This window comes from Salminus brasiliensis, chromosome 15 (genome assembly GCF_030463535.1).
Source record: "Salminus brasiliensis chromosome 15, fSalBra1.hap2, whole genome shotgun sequence".
NCBI classification, from domain to species: Eukaryota; Metazoa; Chordata; class Actinopteri; order Characiformes; family Bryconidae; genus Salminus; species Salminus brasiliensis.
Window position 1 is genome coordinate 2,988,099 of NC_132892.1, and position 25,214 is coordinate 3,013,312.

Genomic DNA, 25,214 nt, shown 5'->3' on the forward strand with positions numbered 1-25,214 from the left:
ATCCCTTGATCTCAACATTTATCCTTTGATCTCAACATAGTATCTTATGGCCACAATATGGCATCCCTTGATCACAACATAGTGTCTTATGGCCACAATAAAGTATCCTTTGATTTCAACATAGTATCTTATGGCCACAATATAATATCCCTTGATCTCAACATTTCTATCTGATGGCCTCAATATAGTGTCCTTTGATCTTAACATAGTATCTTATGGCCACAATATAGTATCCCTTGATCTCAACATTTATCCTTTGATCTCAACATAGTTTCTTATGGCCACAATATAGTATCCCTTAATCTCAACAGTTTATTATGGCCACAGTATAGTATCCCTTGATCTCAACATAGTATCTGATGGCCACAAAATCTTATCCTTAGATCTCAACATAATATCTGAAGGCCACAAAATCTTATCCTTAGATCTCAACATAATATCTGAAGGCCACAATATATTATCTTGTATCCCCAAAACACTATATCATGAAGTGATATATAAATACAATATTTTTGGTTATTATTATTATTATTATTATTATTATGGTATATAAGGTGAAGAGTGAGAAAGCCTGAGCGAGAGAGAACAGAAACGCCCCCACAGGAGGCGATATTACAGGCTGTGCTGCGTCACGTGACTCTTGTATAAAGCGGCGGTGCTGCCCCCTGCTGTCTGGATGGAGATAATCAATAAAGAAACCCCAGGGGCCGGATTCTCTAAAGTGTCTTAGATCTGCATTTTACTGAATTAATGTTTAATTTATGTGGATTAAAATGAAAACTGGAAAATTAAAAATGTTATTTTGCATAATTTATGATAATCTGGTAAATACCCCTGCTGAAAAATCCAAAAATCCAATCCACTGGCTAAGATGGTTGACCATGGTTGAGCATCTTGAAGTTTGAGCAGGTCTTTAAAAACTGACCGAGAACCTGGACACTTGTGTAATAGACAGCGCTGCCCTCTTTATTAACTCTTTATTAATTCACTTTTCACAACATAACTAACAACCTAGCCAGCATGCTAACGATAACGCTGTGTAAAAACATACAAAACATTATTTACAGTAATAAACACACTTCTGTGTCTGTGTTCTTTTCTGGAAAAGTGTGTGTAAGGATGTGTAATGACCAATGTGTGGTCAGGGATCGCAGGTCAGCTAGAGATTTTTACGCTAGCTAGCTTTAGCAGAGTTGGGGACGATGGGAATGATTAGCCCACCGCATGTCAGGTCCATACTGTCCACATACTTACATAAAAAAATAACTGCTACACCGTCCATATTTAGCCAATTCAGTAACTCAGTACTTTAGCTAGCCAGTTAGCAGTCAAAATACGAACAGTGCTACATATATGCTAGCTAAGCTACATTTAGCACTGTTCGTATTCTGATTACTAACTAGCAGACTTGTTTTTTTTGTATTTCAGTGTGTTAGCTAGCCAGTTAGCAGTCAAAATACAAACAGTGCTACATATATGCTAGCTAAGCTACATGCAGCACTGTTCGTATTACTGATTATTGACTAGCAGACTTGTTTTTTTGTACTTCAGTGTGTTAGCTAGCCAGTTAGCAGTCAAAATACAAACAGTGCTACATATATGCTAGCTAAGCTACATGTAGCACTGTTCGTATTACTGATTATTGACTAGCAGACTTGTTTTTTTGTACTTCAGTGTGTTAGCTAGCCAGTTAGCAGTCAAAATACAAACAGTGCTACATATATGCTAGCTAAGCTACATGCAGCACTGTTCGTATTCTGATTACTAACTAGCAGACTTGTTTTTTTTGTATTTCAGTGTGTTAGCTAGCTAGTTAGCAGTCAAAATACAAACAGTGCTACATATATGCTAGCTAAGCTACATGTAGCACTGTTCGTATTCTGATTACTAACTAGCAGACTTGTTTTTATGTAATTAAGTGTGTTAGCTAGCCGGTTAGTCATCCAAATACAAACAGTGCTACATAGAGTTCGCTAGCTAGCCCATGCCCATGTGTTGCACTGTTTGTATGGTGAATATAGCAGGCTAGCTAACACTGCTCAATGCTAAATTACATGAATTCAAGTCTGCTATTAGAAACACAGCCTTAATGTCCGGGGCAGTTTGTTGAGGCCCACGAATGTCAGTTCCTCAGATAGCAGTGCTAGCCTGCATGTAGCATGGGTTCATATTTTGACTTAGACCAGAATTCCCTTGTATCGGCATGAATGACGGCACAGATCCAGTTCCATTTGATGCAAGGTTCCTCTTCGTTCCTCACGAAAGGCTGAAAGCACCCTGAAATCTGTTGACGTCTGCAATATCTGTGGAGAAAAGACACATGAAAAAAGGTGTTTTGGCTGGAGTGCTCCTTCAATAATCACTACTGGTCAAAGGTTTAGCGCTGCTTTTTCAACGTGAATCTTTACCGACCGAAAAAAAAAAAAGGTCAAGGTTTGACAGATAGCGCCCGGTCTAACCGGTCAGGAGGACGAGACGTAAACAAGAGAGGCTAATGCTGGTGCAGTACAGTAGCCTATTGTCTAGTCACGTGGGACTCTGTTCCAGCGCTCTGTATCGCAGTGGGGTTGAATAGCAGTGACAAAAAGAAAAGGCTAGGCCTGTTCCAGGCCCTTCAGGGGAAGCCAGCATCTGCTCATGGCGTTTCGGACTCTGTGACAAGGCATTACGGGAAGGTTTGGGTGGCCTGCTGTTGTATTGTATCTCACTGTGAGGCTGAAAAGTCAGGTTTCAGGCCTGAAATTAAGCCCATATGCAGCGTTTACCACGGTCGTCTTCAGGAGAGCCATTTTCCAGACTTTGGATCCAACCCTAATCAACCCCCTATTTTCCAGCTAATCAGTGCCTTCAGAAGGCCTTGATCTGTCTGAACGCGGTGTGTTAGGTATGTTTAGACTTGAATCCGACTAGACTATGCTAGTCAGATGCAGATCAGGTCCATACTGTCCACATACTTACATAAAAAATAACTGCTACACCGTCCATGTTTAGCCAGTTCAGTAACTCAGTACGTTAGCTATCCAGTTAGCAGTCAAAATACGAACAGTGCTACATATATGCTAGCTAAGTTATATGTTGCACTGTTCGTGTTTTGATTATTAACTAGCAGACTTGTTTTTATGTAATTCATAAAATCTTGATCTGTCTGAACGGGGTGTGTTAGGTATGTTTAGACTTCCAGCCCGCCAGCCCAAATCCGAATTCTGGCATTTCTAGACTGTATCCAGATTGATTTTTGATAGTCTGGACAACTGGAATTTTTGCTAATCGGATTCAAACTACATTTGGAGGTGGTTTGGAATGAGTTTACAGATTTGTCTCAGTCAGGACGCTCTGGACCCTTCAATCAGATTTCAAAGTGTCCAAATCCCAGAGTGACGGAAGTGCTGGGATCCAACAAAAGGACCAGAGGATTGGTTACTGACGCCTACGTCATTACCACCAGATAGGACCTCGCCAGGTCTGATCTGAGCACCAAATCCAATTCGCCTGCAGTCTGAACATAGTCTTAGCCTTGGTTAAGGAGGAAGGTTGGAGACCACTGGTATAGTTGGTGATCTTTGTTGAGGACCAAACCCTGGAGAATCACTAGAAACATGCTTAGAAGAACAAAACCAGTAGGCTGCTGCATACCTGCGTACGTGAGAAGGGGATGACCGTCCGAAAGATATGGGTTGGGTCTGACTTCATCGGGCTAGGAAACCAGACCATCAATGCCCGCTGGAGAAAGAACTATGGCCTGCAAAAGGTCTGACAAGGAGATGATCCCACGCACTACATTGTCCCGATCCACCAGGACCAGTCTGTGGACCTGAGTGAGAGGAAAAGAGCACAACCCTAGGGCTCAAAATCCATAAAACAATAAGAAATAGCCTGATCTTAACTGTCCAACCAGACAAAGGACAACGTCTGAGGAGCTCAAGGAGCTCTGTTCTTCAGACTAGCTCTGACCAAGACTAGACTACTTATGTTCACCTGCCTCTGTTCTAATGAGATCTGGAGTTTCTAAAGTTCCTACAGTACAAACTATGCTAGTCAGATGATGTATGACCTGTAAGAAGGCCTGCTCACCTCTGCCTCCACGATTCTGTCAATAATGGTCTCTAAAGTCTCGTCAGGGTAACACTTGATGACTCCTTCGACGAAACACCGACGCCTCCTCACGGCCTCCCGCATCGTCATGCTCAGGTTGTTGTAGATTTTCTGTGCTGCCAGGTTCTGGATAAACCAGCAGAGCAAATGGGTGTGAATGGTGCTGTGCAGAACAAGGTGATGACAGGGACCTAAGGTGCTCATATTGCTCCTATAATCTAAAACACAGTCGTCACAGTGGACTCACAGGCCTTCATGCTATCTGAAACATACAGAGTCAAGCAAGCAAACGTCAACATGGAGATGAAAGGATCTCCAAAGAAAGCACCATGCAAACGTCTGGACACTGCAAGATATTAGTGCAAGCTATGGCTTGTTCATGGTAATCACTAGGAAAGCCCAGCTGATGCAAGCAAGCAGCCAATCATGCTCCTCTATGCAGCTGCCAAATATGAACCGATGCCCACAAAGCAGGCAGCCATGTCCTCAAAGAAATGCCAGTCAGCAAGAAACAGTGGAGGTTAAGCTGAGGTCTGGAAGAACACTTTCAGAGGACTGAAAACTGTAAAAGGCCCTCAGGAGGTCCAGCAGGGCTCTGGGGTAGTGGTGCACTGTTCTACTGTGCAGCAACACCTGCATAAATACACTATGTTAAATGTTAAAAAGTTTGTGGACACCCCTTCTAATAAATGCATTCAGCTACTTCAACACAGCTTGTTGGGAAGTTCTGCCCATAGAATAGGACTCTCTGGAGCAGAGCAACAAACATGAACCTATTATACCAGGCTAGAGGGGTATAAAGCCCCCCCACAGCATTGAGCTGTGGAGCAGTGGACCTGTGTTCACTGGAACGATGGATGGTACTCCAGCCAATACTTTTTGGGGATGAGGTTGGGTGGTAATTAGTGATGCTCCTCCAAAATCTAGAATAGTAGAAAGTCTTCTTCCCTGGACAGTAAGGGAGTTACAGTTACTCCAACAAAAGCAGAATCAAGTCTTTTTTACTACCCTTGATTTCAGAAGATACAATGAATGAGCAGGTGTCCCAATACTTTTGTCCATATTCACGAACGAGTCAACTGAAGAAAACCTTTCCTGCGCCTCCCTGCACAATTCTGAGGCTTCAGAGGTTTTCATAGGAGCATCTAAACAAGCCTGGTGCATTATGGTAATTAACTGTTGATTGCAGCACTGTAACCATAATGCTCTGTGCTCATGCCATGCTGATTGGTGTGCAGCATTTATTCGAGTTCTGCAGTTTTACTTACAATCACGTCAAATCTGGAGTAAAGAGCAACAACCTTTCCTGAAAAGAAAAAATAATAAAACACTGCATCAGTGGCTTTTTCAATTTCTTTACCAAACTAAGAGCTATTCTTTGCCATCACTGCATTTACTGTTGTGAAAATGGTGGTAAGACCGAAAACTGAAAAACACCTTCAAGAATATATATATATATATATGAAAATACTCAGACTAAGAAAATACTTTTTTATATATATATATGAAAATTCTCAGACTAAGAAAATACTTTTATTTATATATATATGAAAATTCTCAGACTAAGAAAATACTTTTTTATATATATATATATGAAAATTCTCAGACTAAGAAAATACTTTTATTTATATATATATGAAAATACTGAGACTAAGAAAATACTTTTATATATATATATATATATATATATATATATATATATATATATGAAAATACTCAGACTAAGAAAAGAGTTGTCTTTGTTGCAGCAGTAGGAGACAGTCATGGGAAAACCATCATTTTAATTGCATGTAATCAAATTGATTTCATTAACGTCCGATTTTCTAGTAGGACAAGATCGACTACTACACTAACGTTAGCTGGCTAGCTAACAGCTTCATTTAAACACTGCATCAGTGGCTTTTTAGGCATCTTCCCACTAGCGTTTGTTGCTTCCATCGTTGGATTTTCCCATAGCGTCAGATTTTCCAGTAGCCTTCGGAGCACACAAGACAAATAGGAAGTTGGCCAAATATGGGAACCTTGATGGTAACACAACAACCAGCTCAATGGATCACCTACCATCCTCATCAACCACTGGCAGAGCAGACACCCGTCTCTCCACGAATATGGACAGAGCATCGTAGACGGTGGCCGTCTGCTGGACTGTGGCGATGTCCCGGAATGTCCCCACTCCGGCGTCTCGTATTTTCCTCTGTAAGAAGCGGGGCTTCGGGGCCGAGGCTCCCTGCCAGTGGACAAAATATAAGGAACAGAAGGAGGTCGTCAATAACACAGTTACAGTATCCCCAATGAAGAGTGTGAGGTGTGGACTGTTGAGGCAGTCCAAATAATTTTGGGGGGTGGGGGGTTTAGATGTGACTAACAAACTAACTAATAAACGGTACCTAGCTATACTAACTAGCTCAAATAACTAACAAACGACAAGCTAATTAGCTAACTAGCCGACTAGCTTCCTCCAAATAAACTAGCTAACAAGCTATCTCTACAAAGCTGAAGATTCTCTGGGTAAATGCTATTAGCTTAGCGTGTCTTCATCACCACCCCACCTCAAAATCCTGTCAAACCACAGTACTCACAAATATGTGGAGGAACTTGAGGATCCTCTTGTGTGTCAAGATGTGAAGGACGTTTCCAGACTCCAGGTCAATGACGGGCAGCCGGTGGATCTTGTGCTTCAGTAAGGAGTAGACGGCATCGAAAAGGCTGTGGACAGAAGAGAGGCATGCTCAGACATCAGACACCTCCCATAACCCTTCCAGACAGTGTGGAGCATGATCTGCTGGTACCTAGCGTCAGGTGTGATGCTGATGAGGCTTCGGTCATGGTACTGTAGGAAAACATCTGGACAGAGAATCAGAGACGGACAGATAAGCGAAGAAGCTCCTTGGGTAGCCATGGACAGCATGCAGTGCCATCTTTTAAATAATGGGCCACACACACACACACACACACACACACACACACACACACACTATATATCACTATATAATGTTAGTAGGTGGTTGCATTAGTATCCCAGGTGGTTGCTATTGTGTTGCTAAGTGGTTGGGAAAGTTTTGCAATGCAGTTACTATGGTGTTGCTAGGTGGTTGCATTAGTATCCCAGGTAGTTGCTACAGGTTTGCTAGGTGGTTGCTATTGTGTTGGTAGGTGGTTGGAAAATGGGTGATACAGTGTTAGTAGGCAGTTGCTATGGTGTTGCTAGGTGTTTGCATTAGTATCCCAGGTAGTTGCTACAGGTTGGTTAGGTGGTTGCTATTGTGTTGGTAGGTGGTTGGGAAATGGGTGCTACAGTGTTACTAGGCAGTTGCTATAGTGTTGCTAGGTGGGTGTAATAGTGCCCCAGGTGGTTGCAATTGTGTTGCTAAGTGGTTGGGAAAGTTTTGCAATGCAGTTACTATGGTGTTGCTAGGTGCTTGCATTAGTATCCTAGGTAGTTGCTACAGGTTTGTTAGGTGGTTGCTATTGTGTTGGTAGGTGGTTGGGAAATGGGTGATACAGTGTTAGTAGGCAGTTGCTATGGTGTTGCTAGGTGTTTGCATTAGTATCCCAGGTAGTTGCTACAGGTTGGTTAGGTGGTTGCTATTGTGTTGGTAGGTGGTTGGGAAATGGGTGCTACAGTGTTACTAGGCAGTTGCTATAGTGTTGCTAGGTGGGTGTAATAGTGCCCCAGGTGGTTGCAATTGTGTTGCTAAGTGGTTGGGAAAGTTTTGCAAAGCAGTTACTATGGTGTTGCTAGGTGCTTGCATTAGTATCCTAGGTAGTTGCTACAGGTTTGTTAGGTGGTTGCTATTGTGTTGGTAGGTGGTTGGGAAATGGGTGATACAGTGTTACTAGGCACTTGCTATGGTGTTGCTAGGTGTTTGCATTAGTATCCCAGGTGGTTGCTATTGTGTTGCTTAGTGCCTGGAAAATGGGTGCTACAGTGTTACTAGGCAGTTGCTATGGTTTTGTTAGGTGGATGTAATAGTGCCCCAGGAAGTTGCTAGAGGTTGGTTAGGTGGTTGCTATAGTGTTGATAGGTGGGTGTAACAGTGCTCCCGGAAGTTGCTACAGGTTTGCTTGGAGGTCCACTAGGTAGTTGCAAGTGCTACAGTGTTGCAAGGCAGTTGCTATTGTTGCTTATTGTGCAAGTGCTATTGTATCCCAGGTGGTTGCTACGGTATCTCAAGTGGATGCTCAGGTGTTGCCATCCAATAATTACAGCCACTATAATAGTGATGCATATGAACAGAAGTGGGAATCCCACCCAACATACACCCAACATACACCCACCCACCCACCCACCCACTCACTCCAGGCACCTTAGAAGATCCTCATCATGCAGCTCATTTACTTTGAAATGAATCACCTCTCCATGTCTCAATCTTGTGCTCCTCCAACTCGTAGATCTGAACCTTCAAAAGGGGGGAAAGAAACAACAGGTGTTACAGTGGAGGAACGTCGAGGGGCGTCGTGCCAGGACGCTGGAAGGCACCTACTGTTGCTACTGACCATTGGCGACTTGTAGTAGCAGTGAAGAATGTTGATGAAGTCGGTGATGGTCAGCATGCCTGCACAGAAAAAGCAAGACGGTGAATTTGGGATTCTGGGAAGGAGAGAGTGGGGGAGCAGAAGTGGACGTTGTTATCGCCTCACCCACGAATTTCTGGAGTTTGCTGTCCCACAGCGGTGCTGCCCTCAGACCATTTGCCACCAGAGCGAAGAAGGCTTTCTTTACCTGAGATAGGGCACAGACAGACAGACAGACAGACAGACAGACAGAGATACGGTGGGCCACCCTACCCGACCCACATGTGTGCAATTATGCTGCCCTGCCACAGTTGGTAGTGCCTAGCATTTTAGCCTACAGTTAGCATGACAGCTTACGGTATGACAGCAAGTTGCAGCACGTCCAATTATATTCGGTAATGGTTTCCTAGCATGGACCAAACTTGACCATTCCAAAATCCACCACCTCTGATGACCATTGTCCTGTTTAAACATCTAATTATGTCCAAGTTACAACCGTCTAGCTGAGTTCCTGCTCCTACCTTTGAGGTAGTCCACATTGTTGTCCACTGGCAGCAAAACAGCCCTGCAGTAGATGCTACCACCACCATGCTTAACAGCTGGAGCAAGATACTCAATGCTTAGGACGAAGAACTTACAAAACACCCGGAAAGCGAAACCTTACCGGCAGCGCGGTGTCAAACACCACCAGTTTGCAGCTGGTTGGAATGGCATCGTAGCAACGGTGCTTCTTCATGAAGGACAGGTAGGCCTCAGACGCCGGGTCCGGTGCTTGTCAGGAGACAAAAAACCCAAACAAAAACAAACAAACGAGTACCAAGAAATATTCAGATTAGTGAGCTTTCTTTAGTGGGAACTATGGCCAGCTAATGCTAATGCTATGCTAATGCTAAACACGTACATTTTCACCATAAAATAAATAAAGGCTGCGTCCCAATTGTGCGTTCGTTACTAAGTATGTAGTATAGATAAAAGTGTCAATGTTGAGTATACTCAAATACCCACAATGCATACCTAGAACCGGGAGTGTGGTTACAATGTGGACAATATTACCCACAGTGCAATGAGACATGGAAAGGGAGGAGCTACTGACATCTGGGAAAAAACGTAATAAATAAAAATGGAGGATAACGATACTTGAGGACTTGCAGTGACGTAGGTTGGCATAGCAACACTTCATTTTTAAAAAAAAGTGAGTTAGTATGTTAATAATTTGTGAACTAACTTGCCAAACCTGCACTAATACGATTAGCATATAGATAAACCTTATAGTACTAGTGTGTTGTACGCAATTGGGACACAGCCAGAAATTTAATAAATCAGTGTATACTCGTATTGTTATAATAAATATTTGTAATCGATTTTTTTGGATCTTTTAGCCACAAACTTAGCTGAGAATGGTGACAGTCTACATCCAGTGTTTGTTAGCGACGTTAGCCTAGCATGTCCTGATCGAAACGAAAATAGCACCTGTTAGTTATTAAACATGAGTTAGTATGTTAATAATTAGTGTGCTAACTTGCACTATAAAGATTAGCATATAGATAAACCTTATAGTACTAGTGTGTAGTATGCAATTGGGACACAGCCAAAAAATGTTATAAATCATTAACAAATCCTTAATAAATTTGTATTACATTTTTTTGATAGCTTTTTAAAAGTTTTTTAAGCTAATAAACGATCTTTTGGCCGCATACTTAGCTACCAACATGAGAATGGTGACAGTCTACACTCAGTGTTTGTTAGCAACGTTAGCCTAGCATGTCCCGATCTAAACTAAAATAGCACCTGTTCGTTATTAAACATGAAAAAAACATTAAATAAAAATAAAATAAATAAAAATGGCGGATAACGATGCAAGTGTAGCGACGACGACGCCGGCGGTGACTGGACAACTTGCAGTGACGTAGGTTGGCATAGCAACGCTTCATCACTTCCTGCTAGTAGAAGGTGAGTTAGTATGTTACCTTATAGTAATAGTGTGTAGTACACAATTAGGACACAACCAAAAAATTAATAAATCATTAACAAATCATTAATACATTTAATACATTTTAAGTTTTTTATTTGAAAAACCTTTGATAGCTTTTAAAAAGTTTTTTAAGCTAATAACGATCCTTTGATCTTTTGGTGACAGTCTACCCCCAGTGTTTGTTAGCAACGTTAGCCTAGCATGTCCCGATCGAAACTAAAGTAGCACCTCTTAGATATTGAACATGTATCGGCTGATTGACAGCATCCGGGCCAATCAATCATTTGGTAATCAATCGTTTCCATTGATTTCCCACCTAGCTAATGACGCCCCGCCAACCCTGGCCTGAGGCCAGCGCTCAATGGATAAGGGCCAGGTCCCTCAAATCCAGCATTGGAGGGCCCCACTGAATGTCCCCCACTTAAACTTCCAAGCTTCCATGAACATGGTCTTTTTTGCCAATTTATTCCATTAATTTGATTGCACACAACCCCAGGACTTACAGAAGTTGGTTTATGTATTATTTAGGTGTATTAATATGGACACAGTTATATCAGGTGTGGGGTGTTAACCTACCTGAGCTATTCACAGCATGGCCCTCCAGAGACACCCCCTGTCCAACAAACAACATTGCGGCGTCAGAGCAGAGCTGGGAGCCGATCTAGGAGGCTTTCTAGGCGGGGTGACGCCGTTCACTAGTCCGGAAGAGCCCCTCACTCCTCTGGAGGGTCTTACCTGCTCTGCGGCCTCCATTCTGGGGGGAGGGAGGAGGGGGCACAGGCGAGGCTGTTGAGGCTTCAGGTCTGTAAGGGAGCAGCCGTGTGGGGCGTCTTCTAGAGCTGGACCGTCGAGGCTACAACCCGCTAGCCGTAAAGATGACCGATTTGACACCGAGCGCTGGCATGCCGGACGGTTTGGCAGGTTACGTCCATATTTAGCTCTCGCCCTCCGGGATATGCGACCCGGCTCGGGCCGCGTTCCATTCGGAGCGCCTGCCTCCTAACTAGGCTGCCTAACGAGTTCTTGGAAGTTCTTAGAAGTTGGGCCTGCGTTTATGGCAGCAGTACACCCAGTACACCCTAGATTAACAGGCTGACCATTGTCAGTGTTAGCTTTTGGCATGATCATGACCATCTTGACCCAACTAGTCAACCCGTACGACCAGCTTGATGACCAGCTGGTCCAGGAGCAGGAGCTTAGCTGGTTAACTGGTTTAGCCAGCTGCTTTACCAGCCTAGGGTATGTTTTGCAGGGATTACTAGCTAGTCAACCACCTGGACCATCAAAGACAAGCTTAGACCATCAAAGACCAGTCTAGACTGGGACAGGAATTTTAGCAATGCTATGTCTGTTTTTAGATGGTCAACCACCTGGACCATCAAAGACCAGTCCAGACCATCTAAAAACAGACATACCATTGTTAGAAATCCAGTTTAGACCATGTGAAACTGGATAAGCTGGACCGGGACTGGGATTTTAGCAATGGTATGTCTGTTTTTAGATGGTCAACCACCTGGACCATCAAAGACCAGTCAATAGACCATCAAAGACCAGTCCAGACCATCTAAAAACAGACATACCATTGTTAGAAATCCAGTTTAGACCATGTGAAACTAGATAAGCTGGACCGGGACTGGGATTTTAGCAATGGTATGTCTGTTTTTAGATGGTCAACCACCTGGACCATCAAAGACCAGTCCAGACCATCTAAAAACAGACATACCATTGTTAGAAATCCAGTTTAGACCATGTGAAACTGGATAAGCTGGACCGGGACTGGGATTTTAGCAATGGTATGTCTGTTTTTAGATGGTCAACCACCTGGACCATCAAAGACCAGTCAATAGACCATCAAAGACCAGTCCAGACCATCTAAAAACAGACATACCATTGTTAGAAATCCAGTTTAGACCATGTGAACCTGGATAAACTGGACCAGGACTGGGATTTTAGCAATGGTATGTCTGTTTGTAGATGACCCGGGAGGTTAGACAGCTGGCTAAACTAGTATTGTGGGAACTTTGTCTACATCCTACTAGGCATCCTTAAGCAATGCTGGGAAATCTGAAAGCACCAATAATGAAATTATGACTGGATGCAGATATATGTTGAAGATGATACAAATTTTGATAATACTATATTTATGATACGTAGGAATGCATTGATACCACCTTATTCCTTTCCCAAAAGGCCGATACCAATGCTCACTGTGACTCAAATGCTGGATAGATGGCTATACATCCTGATATTCAGATATTAATATCTTCTCTCAAATAAGATATAATAAGTTTTGAAAGAACAGCGCTGGAATCTGTGCTCTCTATTGCCAATACCAATACTTAGGGACTGCCCAAGCCTTCATGGAGCTCCCTATACCACCACCACCTCAGCCCCAGATACTTCTGCATTCCATAGGGAGAGAGATATCGAGCAATACACGCTGGACCACCCGGGCCTTTATTGACCACCATGGCAGCAGCCAACCGCAGAAATTGATTAACCTGGTATCAGTGAGCCATGAAACCAAGTTCAGCTAAAAATATATTGCTTTTACTTGTGAAATATCATTTTCATATCATTTTATTATTCAATGTTATTTTCAAAATGTAGATATCTTGGTGCTCTTGGCGTCCCCCTGGTGGCGTTGGGGCCCTAGACGGCCGCCTCATTAAAGTATGCCTTGGGCCGGCTCTGCCGATACTGTGTATAAGTGGTGGCATCAGCTTCGATACCAATACGTTATCAGTATCGGTGTAACACTAATGACTCGATAGAGCCACCTGGATTAGCATTACGGAGAAACACATTTCTATGATGTTTAATGACCTGAATAATTAAAATAATAAAAATACACACACTTCTTTCCAACCAAATCTTTTATTTATCGCCTCTTTACACATTCTGCCAAAACAACAAATGCAACAGATTGTTCAACCTCAGAACCAAAAAGCAAAGAAAACAATAAAAGCTTGGTTAAACAATTACTTCTGTAACTTTTTCGTAAACCAGAACCTGCAACGCAGCCAACATGAACACCACACCACTCCCTCCACACCATCTGCCTCCATCTTTAACCCTCAGAGGTTATCTTCGCTTGAACTGATGGGCCCCTCTGCCAGCTAGCCAGATACGTTTAACCAAAGGTCAAACCAGTCTGAGAAAAGGGTCAGGAGTTATCGGGTGGTCACTCTTCTGTTGAGGATAAAGCTTGCACAATCACCGTTTACCTCAGATTTCCTCAGTTTGTGGAGCTTTGAGGCTAACGTAGCTAGCTAACAGTAAGCTAATAATTAGCACCACGCCTGGATCAGTCCACAACACATGGGTCTATAAAATGATTACAAAAAATAGAGTTATTATAAAAAACTTATTTCTTTTCTAATAGATTTTTTCCCCCTCCCAAGCTTGTTAGCTACACAGTTAGCAAGAAACAGAGCAACACTAAGAAAGCTAAATGCTAACGTCGGTGTCTGAGGTAAAAAGTAAAAGGCGCAAGCTTTATTATTATTTCTTTTGATCACAAACCACCCAAAATGACAGGTTTTCCAGCTTTCTGCAAATCCACCTTCAGTAAAATCCACGTATCACTCCCTTCCTCAGCCTCATCGTCTACTTAGCGGTAGCATGGCCTAGCTAACAGCCGCCTGATAACTGGCCTTACACTCGGAGGTTAGTATCTGGACGCTGTAGCGCTGTAATGCCAATATTACTGACCAGTTATTTTATATTTTTTATTATATATATATATACAGAGTTTAGACGTCTCCCTGTTATATTTTATGAGTGAAAGTAGAAGAAAACTGGGCTCATTAGCTCAAATCCAATTCTTAACTGGTTTAGAATGAGCTTGACACTGAACTCTCTCGCTCTTTCCTTCTCTACCAGTTAAGAAAACCTTAAAATCAAGATACTTTGGAGAAACTGGGCCTAGAACATCTCTCAAACCCAACAGAACATATTTTTTTCCTATTTCAGTTTTGCTCCTTGCAATTAAAACCAAACCAAACCTAAAAAAAATAAAATAATAAGAAGAAATAAAATGAATCTTTCAGCAGATGCTGCTCCTTCACTGGCTCTGGACGTTGCGATCCCCTCAAGAGCAAACGTGGGGTAGTAAGAACGCATCGCTGCTGTCCAATGAAAACCACGCATCTCCATTTTTGTCTGGTTTTAGTTTTATGCTAAAAATGCTTCAAATGACCTGGAATAAAGACTTAAATTTCCATTCAGAGTTAAGGACGTTTTTGGCTTCTCCGGTAAAGTCGGCATTTTTTTTTCGAGATGCATGTTTTTCGTCGGACAGCAGCGATACGCATTGGCAAACAATCAAAAAACGAAATGAATAAGCAAGAAGGTTGGCTTGTGCACGCTTCTGTCAAGCATTTAACTTTACTAAATATCTTCAGTAATGCAGCTACCGAAATATTCGTGTATATAAACGTGTTTATATAAAAAGGCAACATGCCAAACTTAAGAGTGCCGTGGAAAACGCCAACCTGAACAAAACAAGGGGACTACTGCGCAGTAGGAGCGCGGTCAAGGGATTCATCTGAACCTGGACGATCAAGCTTAATTCGCTGCCTGCAAATGAACTGAACCAAACCGAAGATTCGTGGTGTTGAAGTGAATTTAAAGGCTTTCCAATGAGGTGAAGACCACTCCACCAGACCTCAAACGTCTCCATCTTACCTGTGGCTTCTTCTTCAACTCCACTAATACCTCATTTCTTATCTACATTTGCACCCCAATATTGGCATCCTTAGCCATATATTCCACTGCTTCTGGCAGACGTCTGTTCCGGATATGCTGGCGTTTCTCCAGCAAAGCAGGATTTCTCAGCCAGTTTAGCCAGATGACTTAAACATGTGCAGTAAGAAAAGAGCTTGGGGGGGGGGGGGGGGGGCAGTCCTCATCTTTGGCCTTAAGTGATCTGATTAATCGAGAAATCCTGCTTTGCGAAACACTCCAGCTAATTAGCCAACAAGAACGTGCGAGTTAAAGCAGCAAAGTGTGCAGTTTAGTAGAACCCCCCGCCCCCCCCCAAAAAACAGACCTACTGCCACTAGGGGGTCTAAGTGCTTTTAGAGCAATTCGAAGGTTTAAGGTGTAGAAAAACCCGCAGAAAACCAAGGGAAGTATTTTTTAGCTGGTTGAATTTTGCAAGAACTGTCCATTAGAATGTGACCATAAACTGGGGTTTGGCAGCCCGCCTCTAACCGGGCACGAGGAGCGCTGGGGCTTTCCCAAAAGGCAGTGCAGTCTCGGGGCAACAAGGGCGTCTCTGAAGGGCGGCCACCGGGATTAAAGGACCATCGCTGGCCAGAGCAGGAGAGAGCCACGGTGTCGGAAGCCAGGTGTGCCGGGAAGAGGGATGTGGGTCAGTGGAGACGTTACGAGATCCGCACTGCAATGGAGAAAACAGGTCCAGGCGGCCGCGGCAGAGGAACGGGGGGTCGACACAGCCCTGCGGTTGGCCATCTGGTGAGAGGCTGGAAGAAGCGAGAGCCGAGAAGAGGGTGCCAAAGACGGAGAAAGCAGAGTGCTGATAGTGAGAAGAGTGCGAGGGGGGTCCGTGACGCTGGTGCTGAAAATCGGGTGCAGGGGGTTTTTGGCTTTCATTGCCCAAGACGCAGCATCGAGGATGAGCGGCTGCAGCAGCTGTGGTGTGCGTCTGGAGGCTGGAGATGCGTTCAGAGTGCTGGATGAGAGCAGGGTCCATAACGTCGACTGGGCCAAGAGGAGAGCGAGTGGCGTTTGTCAGGCTGAGCTGGTGCACGACGGCTGAGGCTGCGATGAGTCCAGCCACGCTGGTCAAGTAAATTAGACCCAGCATGCAGGAGACCTGCAGGAAGAAAACAAGGTTCAAAACTCTTACAGTGAATGGACAAAAGTCTTGGGACACCTGCTCATTCATTGCTTCTTCTGAACTTAAGGGAGCATTAGTGAGGTCAGGATTGATGGATGATTGGATGATTGATCATAACCCCACTTTATTCATCCCCAACTCATCCCAAAAGTATCGGATGGAGCAACACAGTTCTTCCACTACTGTTATTAGGCGGCAGCATGGTCCCCAATAGGTTCATGATGTTTATCTGCTCCAGGGAGTCCTATTCTACTGGCAGTACTTCTCTACAGGGACTAGACAAGCTGCCAAATCTGTCAAGCAATGGGTGCTACTCAAAGTAGCTGAATGCATTCATTTGAAGGGGTGTCCACAAACATTTGGACATATAGTGTAGTGGAAATTTAGGCCCCTAAACTCAAGAGGCTGACTTTACTGGCATGGTTTAAGCTTAGTCTCAGAGATTTTCCATTTAAAGCCAAATACAGTTCAGGGCTAGGCTTAATCCCTGTCCAGGAAACAGCCTAGGAGTGTTATTCCATTATTAATCTTGAGAGGCTTTCGTTTAGACACTACTACGAACTACTCAACCACTATTAAACGAGCATTTAAGTTATGTTAAGTATGGCCGAGAGGCTGAGACGTCTGGACAGAGATTAAATATTAATATTTAATATTAAAATATAACGTATCTAAATCGAACACATGCAATATTAACAGATCCTATTGGGTTCTTATGCACATACCATGGCAAAGTGCTGGTAGATGGCTGCGAGTGCCTGCCTCCAGTTGGCCTGCTCCAGCAGCACACACAGATCTGTGTAAGTGAACCAGCCCCGCTTCATTCCCTGTCGTTCCGCAATGCTGTCAGAATAGAGGGGGACGCAGAGTGTTATCGTCATGAGCAGCACAGAACATTACAGAAACCAATATTGCTTATTCTCGGGCAATTTCCTCTTTATTAGCACACGAGTATTCATGCAGTCGGTCACCGCCCAGATCTGACTGCATGGTGACCTCGAGAAGACTGAGATTATTCTGTGGCTAATTAAACATTTAGATTCGCAGTAGCATTTCTCAAAGTTTAGACAATTGCAAATTTTCATTCCAATTTCATGAAAAACTTTCCAGATTTGTGGAGGGGAAGAAACACTTACCTGGTCTCCAGTTGGTTGAGTACATTAAACAGTTCACTGGGCTCAGTGAACAGACTCCAGTCCTGAAATATTAGAGGTAGAAGCTTTAGAGAAGGTCGTGAAACAGGAACCACTAGACAATCCTCCGCCTTTAACCCACCCGTGCAGTAAACACACACACATACAGTGAGCACACATGCCCGGAGTGGTGGGCAGGCACTGTTGTGGTACCCAGGGAGCAGGGAGGGTGACAATCGCTGCAGTAAAAACTGAAATGCAACACCCAATACACAATACTGTGGATTAAGAAAGTATTTAGGCCCCTTTTAAGATCCAAGAAAATGTAAGGGCTAAAACGCATCTGTATTCATTATTTATAACCATTTAGAATAAAACCCAGTGTTCAACATGTAAAGGGTCCTGAACACTTTCAGAATCCACTGTATCTACAACACGTTCACCATCGCCATTTCGGGAACGTGCTCCAAGCCAACTGCCCGGTCTCAACCATGCAGCGTTCTGCATATCTGACTTACAATAGCACTGAGGAAATTCAACTCCAGGGTGTTGACAGTCTGAACGTCTAGCTTGCCGGCTGCACCCCATTCGTCATTGAAGACCTCCTCCTCTTCACCTTCGTCGTACAAATATTTGCTGGCTACCATCTGCAGGGGAACACAGATTAAGCCATGTGAGAAAATGGATCCCTCTCCCCCCTCCCCCAGACACAAAGGCAACGCAAAACTACATATGAAATGTCTGTATAAACCCGAAAGCTTACCATAGATATCAAAAAGAGGTCGGAGGAAGAGATCTGTTGCAGGTACTCAGGGTTTCTGTGCCGGAGTCTTTCAATGTAAACCAGGGCCAACATCATTGCGCAAGGGGAGATGCATGCTTCTCTGCGGTGTAAAAAAAAACAACAACAAGAAATAAGATTTATTTCATTTTAACTGCGTTTTAACCCAGATCTCAACAGAGGAAAACATAAAAACAAATAAGAGAAAAAGGCACGACTTAAACTGACTCATATCAGACTTGACTTTACTCTAGGTTCATCAGTGATCTACTGGACACGTTTGGTCAGAGGATTTAAAAAAAAGGGGAAAAAAAATGTATTTATTATAAAGTTATTAGTTAACTTAAATTAAAATAACTAAATAAAAAATTTTTTTAAATCATAATATTTAAAGGCAATTTCACGTAATACTCCGTCTGCTGCACTTCATCTAAATCCAAATTCAGACTTCCAGCCAAAATCCGACTTTTGGCATTGTATCCAGATTAATTTTTGATAGTCTGGACAGCCGCAGCCCACACAATATCCAATTTTTTGCAAATCAGATCCAAACCACGAGAGATAGTTTAAAGATTTTATAAAACGTGCTAAAAACAAATCGGATTTGTACAGATACTTCTCAGTCTGATCGCTCAAATCGGACTACGAATAACAGTGCGGACAGTCCGGATCTCACCAGATCTGATTTGGCTGCAGTCTGAACACAGCCTAATTAAACAGCTCTGATGAAACTTTCGGTAACGTAACACACAGTTAGTCAGAGTTCTTCAAGCACCAACGACACACTAGTGTCATACTGCCCAACCCTAATTTACATACATGAAACATCTCAGATCCAAATCCAATCACTCAAACCACTTCAGGAGGTGGTCTGAGAAGTAGCCCCACAGAAACACCAGTAATAACTGCTACATAACAAACGACTCTGCTAATCCAGTCCTGCACAGCGAGCAGAGCTCAGTCCGACTGAACAGAGACGAATCTGACTAGCCTGTGTAAACACAAGTGGCTAAAATCTTACCCAGACACTAGTCAGGTGAAGTGACCGGGTGTAAACGGGGGGTCAAAGGTAAACTCACCTGGCTACATGTGCGGCATATTTCTTGTGGAGCTTTCGTATTGGGCTTGGGGCAGATTTCTGGAGCAATTCAACAGCAATATCTAGTGAAAAAGCAAAAAGTCAAAGACATCAATACCCATTTTTATAAAGCTGATAGCCAAAAGTCCAAAAGTCAAGCAGTAATTAATAAATAAATAATACAAATTAATACAATTAAGTACAGAAATGCAATGTCAGGCATCCATCAGCGGTCTCTCTGGTCTATAACAGATGCTCCAGCTCCCATGTGGGAGGCATGGCCATCACCAAAGCAGTCCAGAAGCTGACCAGAAGCTGACCAGACACAACAGACTGAAACTAAATCCCAATTTTGAAGGTAATGCTGGAACCTAGACCAATACACTTCCTTTGAGTACATGGATCTGAATGAATGTAATTATTAAGTACCCAGTACCGAGTACAGGACTGCTGTCAAACTTCAGAAACAAGCAAAACACTGCTGGTCAGGATTTCTTCCTGCAATATATATCTATATCTATCTATATATATATATATACATACATACATACACACAGTCCTATATATATATATATATATATATATATATATATATAAAATGAGTAAGTACCCAGTACTGAGTACAGGACTATATATATATATGAGTAAGTACCCAGTACTGAGTACAGGACTATCTATCTATATATGAGTAAGTACCCAGTACTGAGTACAGGACTATATATAATGAGTAAGTACCCAGTACTGAGTACAGGACTATAAATATGAGTAAGTACCCAGTACTGAGTACAGGACTATATATATGAGTAAGTACCCAGTACTGAGTACAGGACTATATATAATGTGTAAGTACCCAGTACTGAGTACAGGACTATATATAATGTGTAAGTACCCAGTACTGAGTACAGGACTATATATATGAGTAAGTACCCAGTACTGAGTACAGGACTATATATAATGTGTAAGTACCCAGTACTGAGTACAGGACTATATATAATGTGTAAGTACCCAGTACTGAGTACAGGACTATATATAATGTGTAAGTACCCAGTACTGAGTACAGGACTATATATAATGTGTAAGTACCCAGTACTGAGTACAGGACTATATATAATGTGTAAGTACCCAGTCTGAGTACAGGACTATATATAATGTGTAAGTACCCAGTACTGAGTACAGGACTATATATATGAGTAAGTACCCAGTACTGAGTACAGGACTATATATAATGTGTAAGTACCCAGTACTGAGTACAGGACTATATATAATGTGTAAGTACCCAGTACTGAGTACAGGACTATATATCTATATAATGAGTAAGTACCCAGTACTGAGTACAGGACTATATATCTATATATGAGTAAGTACCCAGTACTGAGTACAGGACTATATATAATGTGTAAGTACCCAGTACTGAGTACAGGACTATATATCTATATAATGAGTAAGTACCCAGTACTGAGTACAGGACTATATATCTATATATGAGTAAGTACCCAGTACTGAGTACAGGACTATATATATGAGTAAGTACCCAGTACTGAGTACAGGACTATATATAATGTGTAAGTACCCAGTACTGAGTACAGGTCTATATATATGAGTAAGTACCCAGTACTGAGTACAGGACTATATATATGAGTAAGTACCCAGTACTGAGTACAGGACTATATATATGAGTAAGTACCCAGTACTGAGTACAGGTCTATATATATGAGTAAGTACCCAGTACTGAGTACAGGACTATATATAATGTGTAAGTACCCAGTACTGAGTACAGGTCTGCAGTGTAACATTAGAAACCCAGCCGTTTAACCCACCGGTCACAGGACAGGACAGGGCGTCCAGGGAGGTGTCCGGATCAAGGCCATAATACAGACGCTTCCTAACTCGATCTGCCAGCTGTTGATGTCCCGGGAGAAACTGAAATGACATCGAAATACATATTTCAATTATTTATAATAAAGCATTAATAGGAAAACTAAAATAAATAACATAATAAAACACGCTGCCAGCCAGCCAGCCAGCCTCAAGGCCAGCATGTCCCGTTAACCCACCTAGGAAACAACACTGCCAAAGTTAATACAGGCAAATATGTAATTATTAACACTACCTCACATAAAGATTATTAATATTTTCCTTTGATATTTGTGCAGCGAAATGCCAGAGATAATGTCGAAACTGCTGTAGCTAGTATTAAGGCCTCGCTACGGCGAGGCGCGTTTAGCCAGTTAGCTAGCATAGCTAGCTTTAGCTAATATATCGCTAACTAGGTGGGTGAATAACGTACGATATTAATGCATATTATGAACTAATAATACGTTAATAGTAATTAAATATTATAAGGTAGCCATAATAAGCAAAACCCGCCCGCTCAAACTAGCTAGCTAGCGCTATATAGGAAGTTAGCTAGCGGCTAATTTCGCTAGCTGTAGCTCGCTGTATGTTTATGTAGCTAAGCGAGCTAAGCTGTATTTACACACCGTAAACTCCTGAAAGTCCGAGAAACAAAACGTCCGCTCGTCGAATAAATCCCCCAAATCCATGTTTTACGTGTAAAAGGTGGACATTAAAGCCGCAGAAGCCTGGTGAACGTCTCCGGGCGCCTCCCCTCCTCTACAGCCACTGAACGGAAGGAGCTAAAGCTAACAGCTAGCCCCGCTCAGCAGTTAACCCCTCACTGCCTGGTGGCTCTGCGCTGCTGTGGCTGGTTTCAGGTGGTCTGAGATGGTCAAGGTGGTCAGAACTGACCTGGTCATTCAGGAGGAAATGTGCCCCAAGGTTAAATTCTGCAGCCTAACTGGTTTATCAGCATGATCAGCATGACCCAGCTGGTCATAGGCCTACTGGGGGGCCCTGGTGGGCCCTGGTGGGCCCTAATTAATAGCAGGTGGTCAGAACTGACCTGGTCATTCAGGAGGAAATGTGCCCCAAGGTTAAATTCTGCAGCCTAACTGGTTTATCAGCATGATCAGCATGACCCAGCTGGTCATAGGCCTACTGGGGGGCCCTGGTGGGCCCTGGTGGGCCCTAATTAATAGCAGGTGGTCAGAACTGACCTGGTCATTCAGGAGGAAATATATATAAAACCCTAAGGTTAAACGATAAGTCCCAGTTTGACTGACTGAGCTGGTTGGCCAGTCTGGTTTTTAGGCCTACTGTAACCAACGTGGGCTATGGGACATGTGTTCATACCCCATGCTGGTCCAGCTAAGCCGGTCCACCAGTTCACTGGTCAAGGTGATTTTGAATAAGCTGCTCATCTATGAGAAGATATATCCTAAGGTTAAACTGGGGGGTCTAACTTGACCACCTCACTCTAATTTATAGCAGCATCCTGTCAAAGAGGACACATACCAGGAGTGGACCAGCGGACCATCTTACACTACGGTGTAGGCTCACTGGTCTAACCTTGGGGTGCTTTTCTGAAGGTATAGCAGGGTCCAGGGACAAATACAAGGAGTGGGGTTCAAACCCACTATGGCATGCGCCCATTGGCCTATAGTTTAGACTAGCTGTGGGGTCAAGCTGGTCATAATTATTGTAAGTCATGTAGAGTTCATTTAAAGAGAACACCTACCAGGAGTGGGGTTCGAACCCACGAGGGCATGCGCCCATTGGATCTTAAGTCCAACGCCTTAACCACTCGGCCATCCTGGTCTTGCCTGTAGGGATGTCCTTACTGGCCAGCCATGTAAGTAAGATACTGAGAGTACCTAGCAGAAGACCTAAATCCTAGAGTGTAGTTGGTCTGTCAGAATGGCCGACTTGACCAAGTCTTCTGGTCCATCTTTGTGGACCAGCGTAGTCAAGATGGTCCACCAGTTTGACGGTCAAGGTGATTGAAAAAGCTGCTCACACAGAAGAAGGGGGTCTAGCTTGACCACAGGCCGCCTCACTCTACTGTAATTTATAGCAGCATCCTCTCAAATAAGACACATACCAGGAGTGGGGTTCAAACCCACGAGGGCATGCACCCATTGGATCTTAAGTCCAATGCCTTAACCACTCGGCCATCCTGGTCTTGCCTGTGGGGCTTTCTTCAGTATGTTAATACTGAGCAACTAAGTGCTGTAGTTGGATGAATTGGCTGGACTATCAGCATGACCAGCTTGACCAAGCAGGTCATTAAGCTGGTCATACTTGTGGGACCAGTGTGGTCATGCTGATGATCAAAAAAAGCTGCTTATCCAGGAAACAAAAACACTCTCCAGTTAAACCAGGGAGCCCAACTGGTTTATCAGAGTGATCAAACGGGTCACTTGCCTACCAGTGGACCATCTTACATTACAGTACAGGCTCTGGTCTAAGCTTAAAGTGTTTTTCTTAAGGTAAGGCAGGGTCCAAGGATATATACCAGGAGTGGGGTTTGATCCCACAAGGGCAGGCGCCAACACCTTAATCTCCTGGTCTTTCTGGAGAGCTTTCTTCACTAGCCAAACATGTAAGGACGTTAATACTGAGAAACTAAGGCCTATAGTTTAGTTGGATGTGGGGTCAAGCTGGTCATAATTATTATGAGTCATGTAGAGTTCATTTAAAGAGAACACCTACCAGGAGTGGGGTTCGAACCCACGAGGGCATGCGCCCATTGGATCTTAAGTCCAACGCCTTAACCACTCGGCCATCCTGGTCTTGCCTGTAGGGGGTCTCCTTACTGGCCAGCCATGTCACCTAGCAGACAACCTAAATCCTATAGTCTCTCAGCATGGCTGACTTGACCAAGTCGGTCATCTTTGTGGACCAGCGTAGTCATGCCATGATCAAGAGCTAAGCTGCGCCAACAGTTTGATGGCCAAAGTGATTGAAAAAGCTGCTCTTCCAGGAGAAGAGGGTTTAGCTTGACCACATCACTCCGTCTCAAATAGGTCATATACCAGGAGTGGGGTTCGAACCCACGAGGGCATGCGCCCATTGGATCTTAAGTCCAACGCCTTAACCACTCGGCCATCCTGATCTTGCCTATAGAGCTCTGTAGCCAAATATGTGAGAGCAGTCCATACTTGATCTGTGCAGTTAAGCCAGTCATAATTATTGCAGGTCATGTAGCCTTCATTTAAAGACCACACCTACCAGGAGTGGGGTTAGAACCCACGAGGGCATGCGCCCATTGGATCTTAAGTCCAACGCCTTAACCACTCGGCCATCCTGGTCTTGCCTGTGGGGCTTTCTTCAGTATGTTAATACTGAGCAACTAAGTGCTGTAGTTGGATGAATTGGCTGGACTATCAGCAAGCAGGTCATACTTGTGGGACCAGTGTGGTCATGCTGATGATCAAAATGCTGCTCATCCAGGAAACTAGAACACTCTCCAGTTAAACCAGGGAGCCCAACTCATGGGTTTGAACAGGAGTGGGGTTCAAACCCACGAGGGCAGGCGCCAACGCCTTAACCTCCTGGTCTTGCCTGGAGAGCTTTCTTCACTAGCCAAACACGTAAGTATGTTAATACTGAGAAACTAAGGCCTATAGTTTAGTTGGACTAGCTGTGGGGTCAAGCTGGTCATAATTATTATAAGTCATGTAGAGTTCATTTAAAGAGAACACCTACCAGGAGTGGGGTTCGAACCCACGAGGGCATGCGCCCATTGGATCTTAAGTCCAACGCCTTAACCACTCAGCCATCCTGGTCTTTTTTTTCAAACTTCACTAAATTGAGCTACCTTAATGATCTCATGACCTCAGTATATCACTTATCTTCTATTATTTACATTACAGACCCAATCTTAATCAGTATTGGCCACAAAACCCTTATAACGGGCAGACTGTGCTGTGCACTAG

General features: G+C 43.4%; 2 protein-coding genes and 6 non-coding genes across 9 annotated transcripts; all 8 read right to left on the bottom strand.

The window, feature by feature from the left end:
* Positions 1 to 1,890: 1,890 nt before the first annotated feature.
* On the bottom strand, positions 1,891 to 11,518 carry prkag3a (protein kinase, AMP-activated, gamma 3a non-catalytic subunit). 2 transcript variants are annotated; one of them, XM_072657282.1, is made up of 13 exons: positions 11,315 to 11,518; positions 11,156 to 11,192; positions 9,272 to 9,378; positions 8,734 to 8,815; positions 8,590 to 8,648; positions 8,432 to 8,492; positions 6,882 to 6,936; positions 6,672 to 6,798; positions 6,154 to 6,319; positions 5,361 to 5,398; positions 4,072 to 4,218; positions 3,634 to 3,811; positions 1,891 to 2,303 (listed from the first exon to the last, which is right to left on the bottom strand). In XM_072657282.1, the coding sequence occupies exons 1-12, from the start codon at positions 11,330 to 11,332 to the stop codon at positions 3,695 to 3,697; spliced, it is 1,014 nt and encodes a 337-aa protein (XP_072513383.1). In that variant the 5' UTR covers positions 11,333 to 11,518; the 3' UTR covers positions 1,891 to 2,303; positions 3,634 to 3,694. The 2 variants fall into 2 exon arrangements, with proteins under 2 accessions (XP_072513383.1, XP_072513384.1); XM_072657283.1 differs by having other exon boundaries at positions 1,893 to 2,303; positions 8,447 to 8,492.
* Positions 11,519 to 13,437: 1,919 nt separating this feature from the next.
* On the bottom strand, positions 13,438 to 22,064 carry cnppd1 (cyclin Pas1/PHO80 domain containing 1). The gene is made up of 8 exons (XM_072657715.1): positions 21,918 to 22,064; positions 21,255 to 21,357; positions 19,439 to 19,520; positions 18,342 to 18,462; positions 18,097 to 18,225; positions 17,582 to 17,643; positions 17,171 to 17,288; positions 13,438 to 16,421 (listed from the first exon to the last, which is right to left on the bottom strand). The coding sequence occupies exons 1-8, from the start codon at positions 21,978 to 21,980 to the stop codon at positions 15,792 to 15,794; spliced, it is 1,308 nt and encodes a 435-aa protein (XP_072513816.1). The 5' UTR covers positions 21,981 to 22,064; the 3' UTR covers positions 13,438 to 15,791.
* Positions 22,065 to 23,011: 947 nt separating this feature from the next.
* Positions 23,012 to 23,094, bottom strand: trnal-uaa (transfer RNA leucine (anticodon UAA)). Its single transcript has one exon. It is a non-coding gene; the product is annotated as a tRNA-Leu (tRNA).
* Positions 23,095 to 23,374: 280 nt separating this feature from the next.
* On the bottom strand, positions 23,375 to 23,457 carry trnal-uaa (transfer RNA leucine (anticodon UAA)). Its single transcript has one exon. It is a non-coding gene; the product is annotated as a tRNA-Leu (tRNA).
* Positions 23,458 to 23,985: 528 nt separating this feature from the next.
* trnal-uaa (transfer RNA leucine (anticodon UAA)) lies at positions 23,986 to 24,068 on the bottom strand. Its single transcript has one exon. It is a non-coding gene; the product is annotated as a tRNA-Leu (tRNA).
* Positions 24,069 to 24,308: 240 nt separating this feature from the next.
* On the bottom strand, positions 24,309 to 24,391 carry trnal-uaa (transfer RNA leucine (anticodon UAA)). The gene has a single exon. It is a non-coding gene; the product is annotated as a tRNA-Leu (tRNA).
* A 113-nt stretch (positions 24,392 to 24,504) lies between these two features.
* Positions 24,505 to 24,587, bottom strand: trnal-uaa (transfer RNA leucine (anticodon UAA)). The gene has a single exon. It is a non-coding gene; the product is annotated as a tRNA-Leu (tRNA).
* Positions 24,588 to 24,981: 394 nt separating this feature from the next.
* Positions 24,982 to 25,064, bottom strand: trnal-uaa (transfer RNA leucine (anticodon UAA)). Its single transcript has one exon. It is a non-coding gene; the product is annotated as a tRNA-Leu (tRNA).
* Between the last annotated feature and the right edge of the window lie 150 nt (positions 25,065 to 25,214).

Excerpts from the sequence above, each read along its gene's own strand:
- prkag3a (XM_072657282.1), bottom strand. Across the intron at positions 8,493-8,589 it reads GCTACTACAAGTCGCCAATG|GTTCAGATCTACGAGTTGGA; the intron begins GTCAGTAGCAAC and ends CCCCTTTTGAAG. Across the intron at positions 6,320-6,671 it reads TCAAGTTCCTCCACATATTT|GGAGCCTCGGCCCCGAAGCC; the intron begins GTGAGTACTGTG and ends GTCCACTGGCAG.
- cnppd1 (XM_072657715.1), bottom strand. The coding sequence starts at position 21,980 with ATGGATTTGGGGGATTTATTCGACGAGCGGACGTTTTGTTTCTCGGAC. Across the intron at positions 18,226-18,341 it reads ACCTCTTTTTGATATCTATG|ATGGTAGCCAGCAAATATTT; the intron begins GTAAGCTTTCGG and ends GTTCCCCTGCAG. Across the intron at positions 17,289-17,581 it reads CTCAACCAACTGGAGACCAG|CATTGCGGAACGACAGGGAA; the intron begins GTAAGTGTTTCT and ends CTATTCTGACAG.